General features: G+C 40.1%; 1 protein-coding gene across 2 annotated transcripts in view; it reads right to left on the bottom strand.

Annotated features, from left to right (window-relative positions):
- Positions 1-5783: 5783 nt before the first annotated feature.
- The window catches only part of PTCD2 (pentatricopeptide repeat domain 2), a 49973-nt gene continuing 31048 nt past the window's right edge, over positions 5784-24708 (bottom strand). For both annotated transcript variants that reach the window (XM_012462185.3, XM_064376040.1), the window contains 2 exons: positions 17531-17644; positions 5784-12099 (listed from right to left, as the gene is read on the bottom strand). In XM_012462185.3, coding sequence (XP_012317608.1) covers positions 11875-12099; positions 17531-17644 — 339 coding nt within the window. In that variant the 3' untranslated portion in view covers positions 5784-11874. The remainder of the gene's footprint in view (positions 12100-17530; positions 17645-24708) is intronic.

The following is a 24708-nucleotide window of genomic DNA, read 5'->3' as shown; positions in this document are numbered from 1 at the left end:
TTTCTTGGGCTCCAGCTCAGTGTTCCAGGGCAGATTGGAGGACATCTAATCTGAGGATGCCCTTCCTTTTCCCTTGAAAGGAATCTTGACCCATTCCTGAGACCGTTCACCGCTGGGACCAGCAGTCCCCCTTCTTCGCTTTGAGGTAATGCACAGCGGTGTGAATGAGGGAAACGAAGAGTCAGTAGCACAGGCACATCTCTAAGTTATGGAAACTTGCATAAAAGGAAACTTGTGGCAATAGTGAGGGCTTTCATTTCCTATTCTTTATTAAATGGCAGGTTGCCAGGAAAGCACTGTCACACATTTGCATGCAGGTTAAATTTCTCAAAACCTGCGCCCCTACAGCTAGTGACAGTGGGAAGTGTGAAAGAAAGGCTTGGGATTCGCTACTGTGCTTACTGTCAATGGGTAAATTTCTTTAGCCACTTGTGGTTCTATTGGAACTGACTGGAACAAATCCAGTCATGAGCTGTTTGTTAGTTGGTTTTTTTCTTCTATTTACTATTTTGAATGGAGAGCATGAAAGCCAGGGATAAATAATGAAAGCCATTTTCGTTATCACCTGTGTTAAATACCAAACACAGGTGACTACAGCACTCCTAAAATAACTACAGATGAGCTCATCATGGGCTGACATCTTTCGCTTTTCTAATGTGCTTTTGGAGGTTTTGACACCAGGAATGCAGCAGTGCTTTCCAAACAGAGTGGACTTTACCTAGTATTATCAACTGAGTCATAATGAACTTCATGGTTCACTCTTTCCCACGGTTGTCTTAATCAGCTGTACAATTTTCCCTGATCTCACTTGTAAACAGTCTTCAAATTCTTATCCAGAGGTTTGGTTGAGTATTTTCTATTCATTTGTCAATTCTAAAAACTAGTTACTGGAATACTTACAAATGAAGATTCCTTCCCTAATGGCTGCAGACAAATGCAGTTTGGCTGCTTTGACTTAAAACAATCAAGATGAAAGTAATAGTATAATATAATCAATTTTGTGGTAGCAAGCATCTTCTAAGCTGTAACTACATGGAGCTGATGAGACATCAGAGTTGTGCTTTAAACCCACATCTAAAGTTCATTGTTATTAGGAGGTATCTGAATATTTGGGCTGGAAATGTTGAATTGGCAAACATTTTTCTGTTTTTAATCTTTCCTCTCTGTTTTCCAGGGGAAAGAAATTGATATTTATTAATATTCTCTTTTAAATGAACTGGGAAAGTTAAAATGTATTTTGGGCTTCAGTAAAAGATAGTTTCACCAGGTTGATCTTTCCTGTGCCTTACTTTGAGGGACTTAACTCATGTCAAAGGCTGCACAAGATGCTGGGCATGGGAGACACATTTGGGGAGCAAATGGGCCCCTCCAAGTGTCCTTGTCAGCTTTCTACAGGATGTAGCCCAAGGGCAGCTGGTAAGGAAAATGATTTTTAGGCTTGTTGCTTGCTTTTCTCAACTTGGCCTACACATCTTCTCCCTTGAAATGAGAATTTTAGCTAGGGAGAAAACAGGACTGAAAGCAAACCTCTAGCTTCTCCTAAGTTCCAGTAAAGCAGCCCAAGCTCTGAGTCAGTGAGCGAAAGAGTGAGAACACAGGAAGCCAAGCTCCGTCACAAAAGAACCCGAAAAAGGGACCTAAAATATTTTTTTTTTCAAAGGGAGAAGCATTAACAAAATGATGGGGAAGACACAAAATAGAAGAACAGAGAAAGAAGAAAGAGGAAGCAGAATTTAAGGAGAAAAAAAATCATAACACATTAGTTTATTGGAAATGTGAACAGATGGCAAAATTACACATGGCCCATTCTAGTCCAGCCTGCTTGCCAACTCTTCAACTCAAAGACACGGGGACCCATTCCACCTATTTGTCTCAGAACCTTTAAAATGGGGTCAGGAAATGTGCTACTTGGGCTTAGAAATGTGCCGGTTGTCTTTGTTCCCAAATCTGCATCCACCTAGGTATTTTGCATATAAGAACATTTCAATAGCATTAAATCATCAATAACTAAAAGTCATGTCTACACCTGCAAAGTGAAATGTGGAATTGAGATAGTTTAGAGAAGAAAAAGGGATTTTTGAAAACAGACCCAAATAGTCCACGTGAAAAAAAATTATACTTTTGGGCCAGACTCATGGCCCACTGAGTTCGATTTTTTTTTTTTTTTTGAGATGAGGGTCTTACCATTTTGGCCAGGCTGGTCTTGAACTCCTGACCCTCAGGTGATCCGCCCACCTCAGCCTCCCAAAGTGCTGGGATTACAGGTGTGAGCCACCGCGCCCAGCCCTGAGTTTGATATTTTGACTTAAAAGGTGTATCACAGGCTGTGGAATGAAAGGGGTATAGGAGCCCAGAGCCATCCAATTGGTTCACTGGTGAGCCGCCCAGCTCTCCACTTTGTCATGGCGGGTACTTCAGGAGTGAGCTTTATGCTACTGATTATTATTTATCATATATCCCTCCTCCCTATGCAGTGCAGTAGAACACAGCCTAACTGTGGTCCTCCCTCCACCTCTATCACGTGAATGCGATAAAAGCCTGCTTAACACAGCATATAAAGAAAGACTGAGTTCTGGCCAGTCAACTCCAGACTCCTAGAGGTGTTTGACCAAATGGCCATCAACCAGGTGTTTTGGTTGCTTTTTTTTTTTTTAATAAGTGAGGTAAATCATAGACGTTATGTAAGGAATATGTACAATAGGATTTTCCCCCAAGATGTTTTTCTAATTCCTTTACCCCTGAGCTGGTGTGGCCAAACATACCAACTCTGTGGGCCACAGAGTTTAGAGTGATTAACAGTTTGCTTCTTTCACCCCATCAGATGTTGTACAATGCACAGGAGCAGCAGGGTCTCCTCCAGATACTTTGGTGGTTTTCAACAATTTATCCATCGATGCCCATGAAGAAGTCATCTTGAGCAAGGGCATCTGCCCTTTCTTCCTCCCAAGCTCTGGTCTCTGTCAGGGATATCTTTCATCAGAATCCCCACTCCAGCTTTAGTATAGTTAGTGCTCTGTGAAGTCTCAATATATACTAAAGGCTCATGATAATGGAAATTTGATCTTTGACCTATTCTTAAAGATGGGTGATAAATACACCAGGAAGCCAACACTTCCCTTACTTAAATGGAGAATGTTCCAAGATTTAGTCATTCCTGATGATGGCAGGAAGAGATAGTTGGGTTGACTATATGAATTTGGAAGGCTAGAGAGACAATCAAAATAACCAAGATCCTAATTCCCTTTTACTTCTCTCATACACAAATGTGATTTTAGTTAATAAAGTCAAACAGTTAAATTGTGGGGATTTTCTTTCTCAATATAGGAAGAAACCCTTTCCCAAGTAGGACAAATGACCATCCTTTTTCTTTAATAAGAAACTGAGTTGTACGTTTTCTCATGAAACATGTAATGTGTGTGTGCATGTGTGCTCACGTGTACACACATGTACACATTGCATACTTACATTGGTCTACTTTCTGCAGAGGATCAATTTTACTGCTTTCTCTCTTCTAAAAGTTCCTTTTCAGCACTAAATAATTCTTAACCAGCATGAAGGCAATATTCTATATATTCCCTGAAGTCTATCTACGGCTGCCTCTCCTGCCTAGCCTGCTATGTGGACCTCTGTTCTCTCTGAATTCCAGAAATGCTTTTGAAAATCAGCACCTTTTAAAAATGGTGACTCTGGACGCCCTCTGCCGTCTATTGTAAGTTCTTCAGCTCGCTACTGACAGCAAAGCATGAAGTTGGCCAGGAATTACTGAGAACACACACATGCAGCCACCACTTGGGCAGGCAATACAGAAATGGGGTTAAAAACATCAGAACTCCTGGGTTCAGATACTGTGCTTTCCTGCTCCCTAGTGTTATATCCACAGGCAAGTAACTAAACTCTCCAAGCTTCAGTTTATCTGTGAAATGGGGTAATATTACCTTATGGGGTTTCCCAGGGATTAAATGAGATAAAGTGCTTTGCACAGGACCTGGCAAATGTTAAGTCTTCTTATTATTACTTTTTTTAAGAAGTAGTTTTGCTCTTGTCACCCAGGCTGGAGTGCAATGGTGCAGTCTAGGCTCACTCCAACCTCCACCTCCCAGGTTCAAGCAATTTTCGTGCCTCAGCCTCTAAGTTGCTAGGATTACAAATGCCCACAACCATACTCCACTAATTTTTTGTATTTTTAGTAGAGACGGGGTTTCACCATGTTGGCTAGGCTGGTCTAGAACTCCTGACCTCAGGTGATCTGCCCACCTCGGTCTCTTGAAGTGTTGGGATTACAGGCATAAGCCACCATGCCCGGCCAGTAAGTCTTATTATATGTTATTTTTGTTCATAGTCTGTAATTTCATGAACCCTAGCTTTTCATAAGCCCCGTTTTTGTTGAACTCTCTATCACCCAAGGACCAATGTGTTAAAAATCGATTATGCTCATCTAAATTGGAAATGATATTTCCTCTGCTCTCTGTTATCTTTTTTGTATGATGACAAGCTGTTTTGGCCAAAGCCTCATGATGCATGCAGCTACCAGCTATAACCAGAACATACTCCTCACCCTACCTGACATCAACCCAGTAATTTCTAGCTATAAAACTGAAGGTTAATCTAATCCTCTTCAACCTTCATGACTACATGTGTCTCCCTGGGATGCAGTAGAATACATCAGCAGGTTCTGCTACTACTATTACCAGAAATGAGACTTGCATTTGTGGATTTGAAATCAAATCGAGTTGTAGGGGAGTCCCTTTGCAGGGGTTATGCCTTCCTTTGTGCTGTCAATTGTAAGAGATGATGTTACTGTCTGGGGGTAAGGGCTACTTGGGGGACTAAGACAGGGTGATGCTGTGCTCTTCCAGGTGAGCATCTTGGCCTGATTTAGGTCAGGAAAGACAAGGGATTTACAAAGTATCACCCTAATCCGACAGTGCTCAGGCAGGCCTGCAGTTCAGACCACGATGCCTTGCAGGCCAACTCAGGGGCCCCTGGTTCTCTTTCCTCTCCTCCTGATTAAATGAGGCCTTCCTCTCCTATCCCAGAGCAGCCAGCTCTGCAGTGTTTCAGCTGCAGGGCACTGATTAGCGGGTAAGCATGTGGTTCTCTTTCCTTCTGGGCCTTCTTTCCCCTTCCCCATCTTTAATGGCTGTGGTAATACCGCCTCTGAGGCCTTTGGAAGAAAGTCAGCTGGGCAAGGTAGGCCAAGTGGATAGGGTGAGCAGTTTAGCAGCGTTTTGATCCTCTTTCATTAGCAACTTGAAAGTCACCTGGAACCATGGTGCCCACTGCCTACTCCCCCAACCTCTTCCCAAATTACTTCTTTCTCAGATTAGCTGAGTGCTAAGGATGTCTGGGAGGAAACTCCCATGGTTACATTACTGCAAGATACAGGGGCTCTGGTCCAGTACATGAACACTGGCCAACCCAGGACCCCCGTGCAGGCCAAGTCATTCCACTTCTCTGTGTCTTGGCTCTGTCATATGTAAAACTGGGATAGCAACCAGTTCATGAGAAAACTGTGACTCATCTAAAGTATATTGTGACAGACTGTACAGATTAACTAAAATCTGCCATTAATTAATCAAATCACTCTTTCAAAAAATACTAAGACCTCATTAAATGTATAAATGATATGCTACATAAGCACCTTGAGGTCACATAAAACAAATGTAGAATACTGTTCTTCAGGAGAAACAAGATATGGAAAAAACCATCTGTAACAATACGAGGCAGTGCACTTTAAGTGTTAAAATAAATGACACAGACAACTGGGATTATAAAACACCAGCAAAAGTTCTTCCTTTTATTACGTGTGTGCGCACGCATATGCACAACATGCACACACACACACATATACACAACTTAAATATGCCACAGGGTGATATGAATATTACCCTAGAGTTAGCACTTATCCCAAATGCAATCATGTGGTCATTTGCCCAGATATCCTTTTGATGTCTGTTAGTCTTGCAGATTGCAAGCTCCATGAAAACAGAGGACATTTAAAAAATCTCCTTGTTTTGACTCCATGTTATTGAATAAAACATATGAACTTATGAACTCTAGTTATACTGAGATCAAGTCTCCCATGACTCCTGTTTTCAGTATAACCAGAGTTCCATTACACCAATATCCATTACTTTTTGTTGAGAGAACACTTTTTTGAGCTAAGGCCATTTAAGCCAATGTAATTCCTTGATTTATTTTCTATGCAATACAGTTGAACCACTTCCTTTTTAAAAATATCATTTCACTTTTACTTTTGTGCAATCATTTCCTTAGAATCAATTTTACCATGATTTGGTTCCTCACAATTTCTTATGTATATCAAATGTTACTGATGACAGCTTTTGCCACTGTAATCATTTTTATGGCTAGTTTATCTATGAAGTGTAATTTCTCTGAATCAAATGTATAGATAGAAATGTTATGAAGGAAATTTGAATTGTGGGTTTAGTCGAGTCTTGTGTAGTTTTGCCACAATTGGTCTTAGTTTGTATGGATTTATGTGTATCTGAAAAAATAAATGGATATATTTTTCATTATCTTCAAATCCTAATGCCCTGGGATTCTTGATTCAGTTAATTCAGTGGTGGGCCTGGGGTCAGCATGAAAGAACAGCAGAGGAAGGATACTTATTATGTGTAGAGCAGATGGCAGAGAATACAGACCTCAGCAGTGGGTGCTGGCATGACCCTCTAAAAGGGCCTGTTGAGTCCAACACTGCCTCAGCATATATTTACTCAGGACTCCAGGGACAAGGCCAGACTTCCCACTCTTCCCCCTCCTCACAAATGAGACCAGAGGATCCAGAGGTTGGATCTGAAGCCTATGCCTCCTGTCCACACGGACACACAAGCTTTCTGTTATACCCACTATTAAAATGTGTTGCCCAGACTAGCAACAGCATCATCTGAGAATGCATTTGTAATGCCTATTCTTGGGCCCTGACTCATATGTATGGAATCAGAGACTCCCATCAATCTGTATTTTAACAAGCTTTCCAAGTGATTCTGATGCATGTTCAGGTTTGAGCCACAGCCTTATACTCAGCTATCATTGTGGCTATGAAAAGGTAGGAGGAAGATATGCAAAAAGATTGAAAATTTACTTCAAAGAAATCAAAGACTAAAATATCCTTTAAGCAAGATCAAGTCTCCCATGACTCCTGTTTTCAGTATAACCAGAGTTCATAAGAAGTTTTGGTTCACTGCAAAGAAATAGAGAAGCCTACAATTTTGTCACCTGAATTGTAGCAGGAAAATCCTTACTTCCTCATTATAATATCACAACAATATTCATTATAAGTAGTTAAAAGTTTGTATTTACTTCCTGGATCACCCTCAACAAAACTATCAACAAAAATTGCTCAGGATTGTTCTATTCCACAATGAAGTCCATTCTTCAGTAGGAATGATGACTCTGTAATAAGCAACACCTACAGAAACAATAAGCAAATGAACAGGCCAAAAGGTCCCTGGGAGTCAATGTGGCAGGCTAAAATTTTCCATGTTGGGACAGAGATCTTGTCTGTCTTTTCCCTGTGGCATGCGAAGAGATTTTCATAGTGCCTTGTCCTTTGTAGATGCTCAATATAGATCTCAATAGAGATATGAATGAATGGATAATCCTTGAGGATATAAACAGCTTGTGACTGCCTCATTGAAGAAGTGACAAAAGTTAGACCTTGAAAAATGGGCAGAACAGGATAAAGAGTGGGGACACTTTAGGTGGGAGGAGGAAGGGATACACAGCGGTCTCAGCAAAACCTGGAGTCAGGTCTAAATGTGGAAGGTTGGGACTCGCTGGCTTAGTCCCTTCAGGCTGCTATGACAAAATACCAAAAACGGGGGACTTATAAATAACAGAAATATATTTCCCACAGTTCTGAAGGCTGGGAAATCCAAGAACAACTCACCAGCATTTGGTGTCTAGTGAGGGTCCACTTTCTGGTTCATAGATAGTGCCTTTTTGCCATGTCCTCGCTTAAAGGAAGGGGCTACCAAATTTCTTTGGGCTTGTTTTATAATGGCACAAATCCCATTCATGAGGGTCCCACCTTAATTCTCTCCCAAAGGCTACATCATCTAATAACAACACCTTGGGGATTTGGATTTCAACTTATGAGTTTAGGGGGACATTTAGACCCTGCACTGAGTACATGGTATTTAGAGAGGAAAAGTTGTCCACGGGGACCAAGATGACCAGCAACATTATTATATTATATAGTTAAATGAGCTGGTGAGTTAAATAAGTAGTAATCCTCTCACACATCCCCTACCATGCTAGGCACCCAGCAAACAGAGGAGAAAAGGACAGACATGGTATCTGAGTCTAGTGAAGAAAATGGACAGTGACAGGCATATGATGAGTGCTTTGATAAGTGGTACACGGGGCACATGGGGAACCAGGTGAGCTAGACCAGAAAGTTTTTCCAGACAAAAAGATGTCTAAGCTGAGACCTGAATGATGAGTAGTTAGCCATCCCACAAGGAGGGAAGAGGGGTGTGGAATAGCAAGAGTTGGAGCTGAATGGACAAACGTGGGCCAGATTAGGAAGGACCTTCTAAACCATGTTGAAGAGGCTGAGCTTTATCCAGAAGCATGTGAGGTCCTCAGGAGGTTTTAAACAGGGGAGAAAACAGACTATCTATGACAGTTTCACAGAATTTATTCTTTGAAATTCCTACCATTGAGATGGGATATATGCTCCCTCCCTTTGAATCTGGTTGGGGGGCATTGGGACTTTAGTGGAAGTGATGTTATGACTTCTGAGAGTAGGTCATAAAAGGTCCTACCCTTGGGACAGTCACTCCTAATACCTAACCACCTTGCTTTGGGGAAGCTACGTGTAGATGTTCCAGCCCCAGCACTAGCTGAGGTCCTACCATCAATTGCCAGAAATACTAAGGAAGCCTTTGAGATGATTCCAGTCCCAGCAACAATCTGATGACTAAAACTGCAGGACAACCTAAATAAGAACTGTCTGGCTGAGCCCCGTCAGTACCTAGGATAATGAGAATAACTCAATGAATGGTGTCGTGTAAAGCCACTGAGTTTTGGAGTGTTTTTTCACACAGCAATCAATAACCAGAACTATTCCTGATATCACCTAATTAAAAAGATCTCTTTTTGTCTCCTTTAGTAACTGTGCTAAACTTACCATACTGATTGTTGGGATTCTGGAGCAACAGACATCTATGGTAAGTAAAAACAATCTATAAAAGCACATAACAGAGTTAAGGAATAAGATGTTCTGTCCAATCAAATATTCTCATTAACAGACTAAGTAGGCCAGGTGTGGTGGCTCATGCCTGTAATCCTAGCGCTTTGGAAGGCCAAGGCAGGCAGATCACTTGAGGATAAGAGTTCGAGACCAGCCTGGCCAACATGGTGAAGCCCCATCTCTACTAAAAAAATACAAAAAAATTAGCCAGGTGTGGTGGTGCACAACTGTAATCCTGGCTACTTCAGGAGGCTGAGGCATGAGAATAACTTGAACACGGGAGGTGGAGGTTGAATGAGCTGAGATCACACCACTGCACTCCACCCTGGGTGACAGAGTGAAACTGTATCTCAAAACAAAACAAAACAAAACAAAAACCCAAAACACAAAAAAAAGCAGGATAAGCAAATGATTTAGGCAAACTACGCTTACAAATAAACACCATTTTTTCCAAATGAATTAGTGAATTTTAAAGAATGAGATGCCCACCATAACCTATATTGAACACTATTATTTGTTAAGACTTTAGAATCATCTGTTACTTTGGGGTGAACATTATACACATTAGTTACCTCTGTACTAAGGCTTCGCAGGGGAACAGGTGGAATGGACCAGTTTTTCCAGTTGGCTGAGCACCAGCCACCTCCTGGTGCAGGGACTGGGAAGCTTGTTGCTATTTATTGCTCACAAAATTTGGTGATTTTGCTAATGAATGGTTGTTAGCTAAAAACCAGGGCCGTACTCACCCAGAGCATTAGAGTGATTTGAACTGTGAGAAGTGGAGAAGATAAAAAGTAAGCTGAGGGGACAGGAAGCATGCCCTATTATTCCCTAAGACTGAAGGTGGAGAAATCCAAGCACTTTTTTTTTGCATGTGCCAAACACCAGACACACACAGAAACAATTAGGATTCTATGAGGGCAGAGAATTTGTTTCTCTAAATGGGGCTGTCCAGTGTTTGACAGAGCACAAGGAAAAGAAATTCTTTCAATATTTTTTGGAAGAAAGAAGAACTCATTTGTTTTTATAATTCCTTAACTAGTTGCAAACATACTGCATGTACTATGTGCCAGCCACTATCTGCTTGCTTTATATTCCCTCCCTCATTTCATACTCACACCAAGCCTAAGAGGTAGGTACTATTATTCCCATTTACCAAATGAGGAAGCTGAGGATGCCCAGGGCCACAGAGTAAGTCATGGGAGCCCTTACTATTCTATTTCTTAGGAGATGCTCCTTTTTCCCCTCTGAAAAGGCATAATGTGGTACAGTGGGAAGGATACTAGACTAGGAATCTGGATTCTATCTCAGCTCTACCACAAATCAATTATGCCAATTCGTGACTCTCATCTCTGGATCCTGTCCTCAGGTGGAATTGTGATCTCAGACCTGGATTTGGCAAACCACTGAGGCTGTGACTCTCTGAGACACAGTCTACAGGTGATATTGGGGCTGTCTTGAATGGATCATTTCCTTAACCTGAAAGATGAAGGCAGTAATTAGGAGACTCAGAAGACTCCTCTTAGTCTACAATTTCTGACTCTATAATCCTTGCCTCAGAACAACCACCAAGTGAACAGTCTTAGTTTTGGAGGTGGCAATGAAGAGTCTGCAGCAATCCCGGCAAAGAGCTGCTGAGGTCTGAGCAACCCTCTGGGCTTTCTGAAACAAAAGGAGCAAGTGAGGTGCAGTCACCATGTACTTTTTGCTCACTGGTGACCAGGTAAGGTAAAATTCAGCACACACTGTATTTCAGACCATCATAAGTATGAAGCAGCTTTGAACTGCTCTCATGCTACATTTTTTTAAACATCGCATTCAAGAGAGAAAAATCATTAACATATAAGATAAACTGTAGAACTAATTATTATCCACATAGTAACCTAAGTATTATGTGGCTTTTAGTGGCACTTACTTTGAAAAGCACATGGCTTGCCCATGAGCAAAACAGTAATCATTTAAATTTAGCTTACTTAGCAGTTCTAAAGGCTAAATTCTGGTTTTGTTTGTGCTGCTGAGAAGACAGACCCACCACAATCCCATCAAGTTTGCTTATGAACCTTATTTATTTTAATAAAAAATGAGAAAATCTGATCCTACTGAAACTTGAATGAAGATTTCAAATCTGTATGCAAATATACATAGGCATTATTGTTTTGCAGATGGAAAAATGAGGGCTCAAGTCATAGACATATATGATGGCAGAGCAATGAGAAAATCCTGGGCTGTTTTCTAACATGGTAGAATAGGGTTTCATACCTCCTGAATTCAGCAAGGATGTAATTTGCAAGTAACTACTCCCTTGAAAATCAGAGTTGACCACACTTGTAGTGAAATTAATTCCTGATGGTGCTTACTGGGTTCCACTCTGGTGCTGGAAGCTGGACTAGAGACTGACCACGTTCCTTCAAGAATCCTCAGCAGTGCATAAGGGAAGCGCCTTTCTGAGGGAGCCAAGCTTGCATCTAGACCTTCACAGTGGTACAACATAACTTCTCAGAGATTGGCATGCCACCATTCAGTGAACTTGGAATTTCAGGAGGAGACCAAGTGTCAGCACAGTGTCTGCTGAAGTGCGATGCCTGGCTTCTTAGGAAAGGCAATAACTCACTAGAAGGAGGCCCTTCAGATCCATAGATGGACTGAAACCAGGGTTACTCAGCCAACAGGGACTGGCCGAGTGGCTGGAAGGTGCGACGGCTGACCATCCTCTTGTTTAATAGAAACATGTGGGATTTCCTGCCCCCGGGGATGTGGCAGAGCACAGCATCCAAAGAATAAGTGGTGACTTGGCCACTGACGTGCAGTTTCCCATAGAGCTCATCAAATTTGGCCAGAAGGGCAGGCACATCCTTCACTTTTTCCCTCACTTTGGCCAGCTGGAAAAAAGCAAAAACAGATCATTATATCTCTGCAAGATTTATTCCTTGTTCTTACTATAAGTCTAAGAAAAAGAAATGAACACGAACAAAAATGTATGGTAGGCCAGATCCAGCGGCTCATGCCTATAATCCCAGCAATTTTAGAGGCTGAGGGGGGAGGGTCGCTTGAGCACAGGATTTCTAGGCCAGCCTAGGCAACACAGTGAGACTTTGTACGAAAAAATTAGTTGGTGTGGTGGAAGATCACTTGAGCCCAAGAGACAGAGGTTGCAGTGAGCTGTGATTGTGCCACTGTACTCCAGCCTGGGTGACAGAGCAGAGTCTGTCTCAAAAAATATATATATATGGTATACACCTAAAATAGTGAAAACCAGTGTATTGGGACACACAAAAGTATTACTATGAGAGATTCCAAAAGCTAAACACAAAATTCAAAATTAGTATTTGAAAATCATACCTAATATAAAGGAGGGGTTCAAATAACACATTTATATAATGAAACACACCAAGTAAAGGAGGTCATATACCAGTGGAATCAACTTTGTTCAATGAAATGATTAGAGGAGGAGGAGGCAGGGCCAAATTACATGGGGCTTTATATATATTCCACAATAAGCTTTTTGAAATTTATTCTAAAAAAGCCATCAAAGCATCTAAAGTGGGACAAGATTTCATTTATGTTGAAGAAGTTGCATAATGGATTGGCATGTACAGAAATGTGGAGACTCTTCTGGAGGCCCACACCATAGCCCAGATAAGAAAGGGCTTAGATTGGGAAAGGTACAGAAAAGATGGAGAAGTGCACGTTTGTGAGGTACATTTTGGAGGTTACAATGAAAGGATTTATTTTTGAATGGGTGAAGGAAAGGGAGGAGTCAAAGTTACCTTCTCAACTGGGGCTTTAGTAATTGGATGATGGGTGCTACCATTTCCTGAGATAGAGAACAGGGAGGGTGAGATTTGGAAGAAAACATCAAGAGCTCTATTTGGACCTGATTGAGATAGCTGTGAAACATCTAAATGGGTATGTCCAGAAGACTGTTGGATATAGAAATCTGGGGCATGAAGGAGAGGTCTAGACTAGAGGCATACATACTAGAGTCACAAGTATATGAATGGTATTTAACCCCAAAAATGGGCGAACTAGAATAGAGAGTGTGAAGCTACTTTCTGAATAAAATCAATATTTTACTTAGTTCAAGCCTTATCAAGGGTATAATCTAAACACATTTCTTGATGGAATTTAATTGGGATCTAGCTTCCTAACAAATCCTTTGGCCCTCTTCTAAATTTGTAACACTGTTTGCACCTGCACATCTTCCTTTCAAGACAGGGCTCCCAACCATACCCGTAGACAAGCAGCTTAAGCACTTCTTAATGTTCTTAAAAAAGAATAGCTTGTTTAGTCCTCACGTTCAAGGTGAAAATGACTTAATGTGCAGCATATGGCTTCTAAAAGCAGCACAACAAACATGCCAAGCTGGAGGTAATTTTGATCTAAAAACTGTAATAGTTCTGTTACATAACTACAGAAATAAATCAATAATTCTTTTCAATAGTCCTGTGATGACATAATAGCACCTATGGTAGTTTACAGTCTTATCTCCATACATAACACAATTTAAATAACTGTTGGCATAAACATTAAATGCACCATTTGTAAAATGCAGACTTTTACTATATAAGACTACATTTGCAATCTCACACATATATATTTAGAACTAGCTCAAAAGCTACTGGAGTTATATGAATCAATCCATTTCTCATCAAGCAGTTCCTTGAGTGTCCCCCAGCAACCAGAGGGAAGATATTGAACTAGAGGGTTCATTTTCTAAGTAAAACAGTCTTATATGAGTATTTTGCAATATGAAGTTTGTTTGGGTGCTTTAACCATACAAATGGTGACAATGTATTAATGGATTGGGTCTAAGGAAAGATTGTTAACATCAATGCTGCTGAGAAAATGGAAGTTGTATGAGTATTTCACATGTATGCATACACACATGACTATGCACTTTAAAATCTGTTCATGCTTCCACTTTCCCTACTTTTCTAAACTTACTCCAAAAGGGTTGGGTGGGTCACAACCTAAACAGAGCTAAGACCACAAATATAAAGAAGCTTGAAATCAGTCATATCCAGTTAGTCATTTTCCTGACAAGTTCCCTTTTATCAGCAGAAAGAAGCCTTTGGGTGGAAGTGAGGAAATGTAACAGGGCTGGGAAGGTGACAGTGTGGCAGGAGCAGGAAGCAGCCACTGCCCTCTAGTGCCAATCCTGCCATCTCAGCCGTCAGCCTGGACCAAACTATAAAAAGGAGAGGCAGGAGAAATGAGGAAGAAAAGGAGTACCAACCAACGGGCCACTTGGTTGATCAAAATGACAATATCAGTGTTATTATTAACAATATGATCACTGTCAATAATGCACAATTTCTTTACACTTCTTTTTTTCACCTTAAGTATTATGCTATGAGAGAGGTACACATTACTATATTTCAAATGACCTGCAATAATTCCAATTTGTGTACTTAAGCCATCAACGTGACACATGGGTTCATTTATTTCCTTTCACATTCAATTTTTAGGAATTGCTTTTTCTCTTCATTTTTATTTAACTCTGCTTTAAAGTTCTGAAAAGCATTTACATGGTTCCTAAGTTAAATATACAAACAAGGTACATTCAGAGAAATCATGCTTCTATCCTTCACCTTCACTTTCCTAACTTTTTCTTTTAAAATTTTTTAATTTTCAAAAATTAAATTAAAAAAATTTGTCAAATTATAATTGTCAAATAACAATTGTGTATATTTATAAAGTTCAATGTGATGTTTCAGTCTATGTGTACATTACAGAAAGATTCAATCAAGGTAATATACATATCCATCACCTACAATGTATCTTTCTGCAGGGAAACATTAAAAATCTACTCCTTTGGCATTTTTGAAATATGCATTATAATTAACTGTAATTCCTAAAACTGATAAATCAATTCAGTAAAGCTGCAGGTTACAAAATGAACAAACAAAAACCAGCAGTGTTTCTATACAAAAAATGATCTCAAAAAGAAATCAACATAACCACTTAAATTTTGGGTTTTTCATTCCTAGTGTTTTTCAAAATCCTAAATATAGATAAATATATGGTACCGCTTTCTTAAGGCATACCACACACACCCATTTGCATCTTGCTTTTGTCACTTAAAAACATATTTAAGTGATCCATATAAATGGTGATCCATAGCAGTATACAATATAGCTGTTCCTCACTTCCTTTGGGTTACACACCAGTCCTTTGTACGAACAGACCCTAATTTGTACAACTAGTCCTTTACTGATGGAAATTTGGGCTTTTTTCTAGTCTGCTGTTATTACAAATTGGCCTGCAACAAATAGCCTTGTACATACAACTTCCTTGTATTTGCCGGTGTATTTTTGGAATATATTCCAAGTGGGACGATTGAGTCAAGGGGTGAAATTATTTGTAGTTTTGTGAGATACTGCCAAATGCCTCTGCACAGGGTATACCAATCTGTTTTCCATCTAGCAGCATCGGATGATAGTGCCCATTTCCTCAGAGCTTCACCAACCAAACAGGCTGGCAAACTTGCAGATTTCTACTCACGAGAAAGATCATAAAGTAGTTTTATTTTGCATTTCTCTTGATATGGGCAAGAGAATCTTTTCAAATGTTTAAGGGCCATTCACAATTCATTTTTAGTAAGTTCTGTCCACATCTCTTACCCATTTTTCTTTAGAGTTGTTGGTTCTTTTCTCACAATTTTCAAAAAGAGCTCTTTTTTTTTGGAGATGGAGTCTCACTCTGTTGCCAGGTTGCAATGGTATGATCTCGGCTCCTGGGTTCAAGTAATTCTCCTGCCTCAGCCTCCCGAGTAGCTGGGACTACAGGCACATGCCACCACGCCCAGCTAATTTTTGCATTTTTAGTAGAGACAGGGTTTCACCGTGTTGGCCACGATGGTCTCCCTGATCTCGTGATCCGCCCACCTCGGCCTCCCAAAGTGCTGGGATTACGGGCGTGAGCCACTGCAATTGGCCTCAAAAAGAGCTCTTTAAATATTAGGGCTAGTTATCCTGTCAGTATGATTAAAAGCTGAAAGTCCTTTCTTCTAGCTTGTTATTTACCTCTTGACTTTGCTTATGGAGTTTTTGCCACATGAAAAAAAGATTTCAACATTTTTATTTTGTCAAATTTATCACTTCTTTAATTGATTTGGATTTTGATTGAAAGATAAGTTTTTCCACTCCCAGGACATTAAATAATCCACTAATATTTATATCTCCTACTTGTGTGTTTCAATTAAAAAATCTAAATTCTCATCCATTTGGAATGTGTCCCAGTTTGTGGTATAAAAACATATACAAGTGTATCTTTTTCTATTGGCTCTCTACTTATCCTAGTACTCCTTACCAGTCTATCCATTTAGATTGATTTGAGATGCTTGCCTTTGCCTTTATGTTACACTAAATTTGTATCTGTGATTTGGTCTGTATCTGGACTTTCTATTCTGTCCCATTAGCTGCCCTATCCGTGACCTAAGCCACAGTTTGAATTATAGAAACTTTAACATGCTTTGATATCTGCTAGATCTAGCAACTCTTACTGTCCCTCTTTCACAGGATTTTTCTAGATAGTCATTTTCTCAACCAACCTTTAACTACAAAAAAAAAAAAAGTGATATTTTCATGTTACATTATCAAGGTAACTTCAAAAAAACAGTTTTCATGAGGCTAGGTCTTATCTAAACACATGGTCTGTCTTTTCATTTGTACAGGAGACTCTTTTTCTCTTTTACGATGAGAGATACTATATCCTAATGTTTGCTGACAAGAATGACCCACAGGGAAGGGGATATTGATGATGCCCAAAAGAGTGAGTCAACTTCTGGACTGACGCTGTGGAGTGGGTCAGAGGGGATGGGATCTAGTGCACAACTGGAGAGGGTGGCGTGAGCGGTGCATCCATAGTCATCGTGGGTAAATAGGGCAAGGGGCCAGAGCTGTCAATGTAGAAGTCATTCTCTTCAGATTACTTATATTTTCTCCATAAAACAAGAAATAAGGTGATCAGCTGAGAGTGAAAAGTGAGGAAAAGGTTTTGGAGGCTTGAGGGAAAAGGAAAAAGGTATAAAATTGGCATCTAGAAAAAAGAGAGTGAGCCAGCGTCCATGAATAAAGTGTGGAAAAAAGAATAAGGTAAAAGGAAAAGCCTCCTAGAATTTTAGAGGTTATATTCTGTTGGGGGAAAAAAAAATCTTTGCATATAGACATGGATGTCTTAAAACAGGAACAGAGAAGTTGCCATATTTGGCAATCTCTTTAAGGTAAGCTTTAAAATTGAGAAATTAGTGGACATTTTTAAGAGTGTCCTTTCACTTTTAAAAGATTTCTGCAGAACTTGCATACTCACCACTTCCTCTGAGAACATCTGTCTCTTCACATATTTTGATAAATTTCCTTCTGTAGCATTTTTTAGTATCTCTATCACGTTTTCCAACATATTTAACTGGATATGGAGTATAATCTGAATATTAAGAAGACACAAGCAAAACCAAAATGAAGTTACTGTCTCAATGCTAAGAAATGTACCTGGTTAGATAAGCCTGCATTTATAGGTACCCACCCTGCTTTGATCCTACTTTGTAATTTATTTGCTTGCACAAGTTAAAAAATGTGCTTTAAATGTAAACCCACCAGCCAAAATGTGCTTTCCAATAGTTAGTCAAAACACTACAACTTCAAAATTTGTTTAAGCGTAACATTGGAGAGAGCAGAGATTTTGGTGTCTGGATAGTTGGGATGAAATCTAGATACTGGCAAGTACCAGCTAAGTGACTCTGGACCATGTACTTAATCTCTCAATTTCAATGCCTTCATTTGTAAAATGGGGAAAATAGGTTTAGATCTCACATTTTAGGTTTTATGAACATTAAATAAAATACCAGTATACAGAAGGTACTCAATGAACAAAAATATTGGTTTCCTCCTCTCTATATCCTCTAGATTCAGAGGATATGACAAACAGACAATCTCATAAAACTAGTGACATGGTTTGGCTTTTTCCACCCAAATTTCATCTCAAATGGTAATCCCCAGGTGTCAGGTGAGGGACCTGATGGGAGGTGATTGGCTCATGGGGGCAGTTTCCCCCATGCTGTTCTCATGATAGTGAGTGTGTTCTCATGAGATCTGATGGTTTCATAAGTGGCAGTTGCTCCTGCTCTCTCCCTTTCCTGCCACCTTGTGAAGAAGATAATTTGCTTCTCCTTTGCCTTTCCTCATGATTATGTTTCCTGAGGCCTCTCCAGTCACACAATACTGTGAGTCAATTAAATCCCTTTCCTTTATAAATTACCCAGTCTCTGGTACTTCTTTATAGTAGTGTGAAAACAGACAACCTGGCTAGAGGGAAATGGTACCCTCAAGGTTTTTTGGTTTTTTTTTGAGATGGAGTTTCGCTCTGGTTACCCAGGCTGGAGTACAATGGCACGATCTTGGCTCACCGCAACCTCCGCCTCCTGGGTTCAAGCAATTCTCCTGCCTCAGCCTCCCAAGTAGCTGGGACTACAGGCACGTGCCACCATGCCCAGCTAATTTTTGTATTTTTAGTAGAGACGCGGTTTCACCATGTTGACCAGGATGGTCTCAATCTCCTGACCTGGTGATCCACCTGCCTCTGCCTCCCAAAATGCTGGGATTATAGGTGTGAGCCACCACGTCTGTCCACCTTCAACATTTTCTGTTGTTAGGAAGTTGTAGGCACACAGGCTACTGCAGGCATAGAGTGGAAACTGGCTGAAATTTTAATGAGGCACTCCTATTTACACTATCTATTAAGCAACTTTCAAAACTGGGTACTGTAGTTGTGCTTTCAAAATGATACTACTACCTATCTTCCACCAGACAGGTACAATTAACACAAGAAAAAAGAACATATTTCCCCCCCAATTGCCAATATTCACTAGTATAATTCAAGAAAAAGTTTAAAGAAAGTGAGAATGAGAATTCACCAACCAATGTTACATCCAGTTTATAATTTGATGTATAAATCTTCCAAATATATTAACTTATCCCCAAAATTTGATCCTACTTTTGGTCAATTACTACACAATAGACATTTATTTCCTCATAGCATTAATATTAGAAAAAAGAAATCTTATTTTTAACACCTACATAGCAATTCATCATGGAAATATACCATACTTTATTATACTGACCAATGTGTATATATGCATTTTTAAAAACTAGTAATGTCTTAGACTTGATTCCCAGAAGTGAAATTACTAAAAAGCATAGAGATGTTTTTAAGGCTCTTGATCCTTACAAACGGTAGTTTTCCTGGAAGAGATTTACCTTTTTTATATTAAACCAGCTATGTTTTCTCACCATTCTGTTTGGTAACATTTTATACTTGTTGAGTAATTTATCAGGATGCAGGGTTGTCTTTGGTTCTGAAGAGAACAGAAATGATCCCAGGTAGATGAAATACAAAGAACCCAATTTAAATGCAGAGTTCTAAAGCCCAGGCAAAATCATGAGCACACCCTTTTTGGGAGACAACTCTCCATGGAGTCTCTCAAATTTCTGCATGCCTTGAGAGCAAAAGCACTGCTTTTATTCCAGACTATCTTTTTAAGGATATTTGTGTACAACAGACACAGTGTCGCATCCAAAGCAAAGTTAAAGGCATGCTTACTGGCCACTATAAGAGATTTGGGTTACCTAAGCTCAAGGTTCTTTTCTTAAAAGCAACTTCCTATGTGTGCAAGAGGCACATAGAGCTCTTCATGTCTCCCAGCAGGACCTGGGGCTCAGGAAACTGATGCATATCCTGGCGTCTGCTATATAATAATCTGTCCTTTATTTCTCAGTGTCTTGTATACTCCACTAGCATTCATGAAACTAGGGAAGGCTAACTCATTAGCTTCCAAGTGGGATAAAATCTCTGATCCTTCACAGTTCTTAACACGTTTGTTAATAAAAACCAATCCCAATTTGGTTGATGGTGGTGTCCTCCCAAAGGCAAAGACAAGTCTACTTTGTTCAATGCAATGCTATGTCTTCAGTACAAGGCACCCAGCCAATTCTCAGTAACAATAAATAAGAAGGGAAGCTTGGGTCTCCCAGCAATTTACAAAAATAAACCATCTAGAGCCCTCTGCTAGAAATGATGTGCTCCCTGGAAGATTTCAATATTTCTTCCTAAGTTTTCCCAACTTCTCTTCCTCCCTCCAGCAACTATCTCTGATTCAGTAGGGATTTCAAGAATAAGGCTCACTATCTTAAAATACACTGGTGAAGGACAACGTACATGAGGCAGTCACTGAAAAGGCAAAGAGAAAGTTTAAAGCTAGGGGCTTATCTCAAACCAGTCTCAGGGTGCAGCTAAAACGAAAGTAGAGTACAGCACTTTGCCTTAATCTTACAGATTTCAAACAAAAGACTAGGGAAATTCAGTTAGTAAGGAACAGGGGAAATTTTGCTAAGAAAAACTATTTAAAGAACACGTGCTTCCTGCCTCTGATTTTCTGAGGCCTCAGGAAATAAGTTACTAGATACCTTTGAACAAAAAAGGGAACAGAAGCTCTGAGCATGCAGAACTTTACATTTCTTGTTTCTTTTATTTTATTTTTGCTATATTTGAAGAATATCATAGTGTGGTAGAGGCTGCCAGTTTTCTAACCAATATCCATTCTCTCTTCCTTTTTTGATAACAGGACTCCCTAACTTTAACAGACTCTTTCATGTATGAAACTCAAAGTCTATTTCTCGGGGTTCTTTGCAATTAGATGTGGTCATGGGATTAAGTTATGGCCAATAGCACCATCAGTACAAGTTGTTGGATGAAGACATTTGAGAAAGTATCTTTAAAAGGGATGAACTTCTTTGTCTACTCCCATTTTTCCCACTTCTTGCTGGACTAGGGATGTAATGAATGGAAGTCACATGTTAAAGATAGAGTAGAAATATACAAAGAGGCTGGGTTCCTAATGACATCATGGAATGCCACATCAGGCGTGGACTGACCAGACTGCTTTTCTACATGGAAGAAAATAAAGGCCCTAATTTGTATAGGCTTTTATTTTTATTTTTGGAGTCTATATTGCATTGCTTCTAAACAAATGCAATTCTTAACTTACACATATGAGTAAGATCCTGCCATGAGGAAATTTGTGAGAAATGAGTCCTGTCTCCCTTCCTCCCTGTGCACTCCAGACTTCCTAGCATAAGTTAGAACTTTAGGGTGACCTAAGTGGGTAGAAGAAAGGGACATTAAGACAGTCACCTATATTAACAAATAAATGATAAAAGTAGCAAAACCACTTGTCAGTTTCCTTGCAAGGTAAATTCAATTCCTAAATGGATCTCCAATTGGAGACACGCCAGGTTTATAGAGAAATGATTAGAATTCAAATAGAATCAGTGGACAGTTACCCTGCATTGGTCTCTGCTACTTTCAGACATATTTGGAAGTAGAAATTAATCCTTTGATGTGAAGCAGCATTGCTAAAGAGGATCTGTGTTTGAGATTGAGGTTTCAATTCAGACTTAAAAGGCAGAGTCAACATACATGTGCTTTGATGAGATCTGTTAAACCAATGCAGTATGTATTAAGCATTAGCTGGGAAAATAGGAAACTGGGCCCTCTGGGTCACACTGGGAACAGGAGCAATTTAATAAAACAAGTTACGGAGAAAATTAAGTTCAAATTTCAATTGACAACAGCAAAAAATTTTAGCATAAGACATTAATTTTTAAAGTTGATCAGAAAAAAGTTTCATTTATTCTGTGAATACTGACTAACCAGACTCTACTCAGCCTGTCAGTTTCCATCTCTCAATAATTAACAAGCTGTCTTTAAGGATTTCAAGTAGATGAGTTAGCCTTAGAGAAGAAGATAAGGTCCATACAGTCATTTTTTTTTTTTTTTGAGATGGAGTCTTGCTCTGTGGCCCAGGCTGGAGTGCAGTGGCACAATCTCTGCTCACTGCAACCTCTGCCTCCTGGGTTCAAGTGATTCTCCTGCCTCAGTTTCTGAGTAGCTGGGACTATAGGCGTATGCCACCATGCCTGGCTAATTTTTTGTTTTAGTAGAGATAGAGTTTCACTGTGTTAGCCAAGTTGGTCTCGATCTCCTGACCTCGTGATCCACCTGCCTTGGCCTCCCAAAGTGCTGGGATTACAGGAGTGAGCCACTGCACCCAGCTATGCAGTAATTTTTTTAAAATGTCCTCTACTAACAGAGACCTAGACTCTAAAAGATTACTAAACTTGAGAATGGCAACCATATAATTTTCATCATCTCTGAGGAAGATGACATAGGCTTATATTACAACATGAGAAATTTCAGTTGAACATTTGAAAGAATTTCCCGAGAATTTTTAAACACCGAAACTATCTTTAAGTTTCTTGACAGTACGTAATTCTGTGATACAGTTCAGAGAGGATGATTCATACTCAGTATCTCTTCAAGGTTTCCTAAGGAGTCCTTGCCTGAAACACACCCATCCCAACTGCATCCATAGGCTGACTTTCCTTTCTAGCCCTCAGCAGAAAGGAGCTGTTCCAGCTGCCTGGTGGGCGAGCACATGCTTTCTCTACCATGCCCTGCATTGCTCTTCCTACTGGGAATGGACAGCCTCATGCTCAGCAGGCTCATGTTTAACTCCACCAAAGCACCTTCTCATTTGGGAAAAAAAAATCATTAATAGATTCTTTTTGTTGTTATTGGAGACAAAGCCTTGCTCTGTAGCCCAGGCTGGAGTGCAATAGTACAATCTCCACTCACAGCAACCTCTGCCTCCCAGGTTCAAGCAATCCTCCTGCCTCAGCCTCCCAAGTTAGCTGGGATTACAGGCACACACCACCACGTTCAGCTAATTTTCATATTTTTAGAAGAGATGGGGTTTCATTCACCATGTTGGCCAGGCTGGTCTTGAACTCTTGACTTCAAATGATCGGCACACCTCAGTGACCCAAAGTGCTGGGATTACTGGCATGAGCCACCGCACCCAGCCCATGCATAGATTCTTATAACTGTGAGAGATAGGCCAGGATGGGAGGAGATGATAAACCTAAATCCAGAGGTGGATTATATGCACTAGTGGGATCATGTTTTTTGACATCCAGTCTTGTGTTCTTTTTATTCACAAGGAGCCGCTAGTCCCAGTCCTTGATAAAAGAGACACACCCTTTTCATCTCTGTAGGTCTGGAGTGGTGAGGAAACCCTAAGCTTTGCAGTCAGAGTTGTTGGTGTGAAAACCCTGATGCTGCTATTTAATTAGTTGGGAGAACTAAGGTAATTTATTTACTCTTGAATCTTCATTTTCCACATCTATAATGTGGAGAAAAATTGTTTTGACAGAACTTTTGTTGTATAACAAATATAAAGTACCTAGCATGATACCTTCGATAAATTAAATTAAAAGTCTGCTTCCCTCACTGTTTGACTTCTTACCACCAATGCTTATTGAAATCCTCAACCTTGCTTCAACTCTAGGAAAAGTGACCAATGATCCACATAAAACACTTCCAATTTTCTCCTGTCTTTCTTTCCTATCTGATGTTATAAGAGACTTGGATAGCTTTAGCTTTAGTGGAAGAGTATCTTGCTAATCCCAGCAGTTCTACCCTGTCACATTATGACAGATGGGACTTCTGAAGGCCACTCTCTCTCTCAGAACCAGTTATATACTGGAATATCAGACCTGTCCATATCCAGTAGGAAGCAGAGAAGTCAAAGATGTACTGTGCCTGTTGGAAGACCAGGCTTCCCAGTCTGTTTAGCTTACTAGTATCACTTGCTCAAATGACCTGACCTTCTGGACTCTGGACCTTTGTCAACCTTGGCCTCTCAGACCTGCTTTAGTCTGTGAGCTTTTCAGGCTGACCCACCTGCTCAGACCTACAGTTTCTGCTTCAGCCTCCAGAATGAACAGTAGCTACCTGCAGCAGCCTAACACAGGGACAGCTCTCAGCCATTTGGATTTCTACACAGCTATGAGTCCTTTCCTGTCTTTTCTGATGCTTCCTCTGCCTCACCATTAATGCCTTACAAACTTGTTTCTGAGCTCTCTTACTTCCCCACTTGCTTATGGCATTCATCAGTTCATATCAAATCCATTACCACGTGTATATAGTTGAGTTCATGCCCTCCAAGCTCATGCCCTTTGGAACCGAAAAGTCCCTTTGTCAATATTTTTCTAGTACTTTGTTTCTTCCATTCCAAACTCATTTCATTTTTTCAAATTCTCTGTTATCATTGTTTCCATCTTTCTGGTTCCTCGGACTGAACTTTCTCTCATGTAAAAGCTGCTGTACCCTCCCTAAAGGCCCCTCATGTTGCTCCTGTCAGCCACCCCTGATCCCCCTGATCCTCTTCATCTACTCATCTTAGAATACTCAATTAATTACTGTGATCTGCTTTCCTAGTTTGTGTCATGCTAATGCTCACACATTTCTATCCTTCTGAAAATGTTTTCTTCATCTCAACCTTTTGACTGTTTCAGAAGACTATAAGCTCCTGAAAGTTTTTTTCTTTTGCAACTCCCCACACATAAGTAGTCACAGTATGCAAGGAGTCTCAA

The sequence above is a fragment of the Aotus nancymaae genome, unplaced genomic scaffold (genome assembly GCF_030222135.1).
Source record: "Aotus nancymaae isolate 86718 unplaced genomic scaffold, 86718_ANA_hifiasm-v0.15.2.pri h1tg000014l, whole genome shotgun sequence".
NCBI lineage: Eukaryota > Metazoa > Chordata > Mammalia > Primates > Aotidae > Aotus > Aotus nancymaae.
This window is presented reverse-complemented; position numbering and strand designations above follow the sequence as displayed.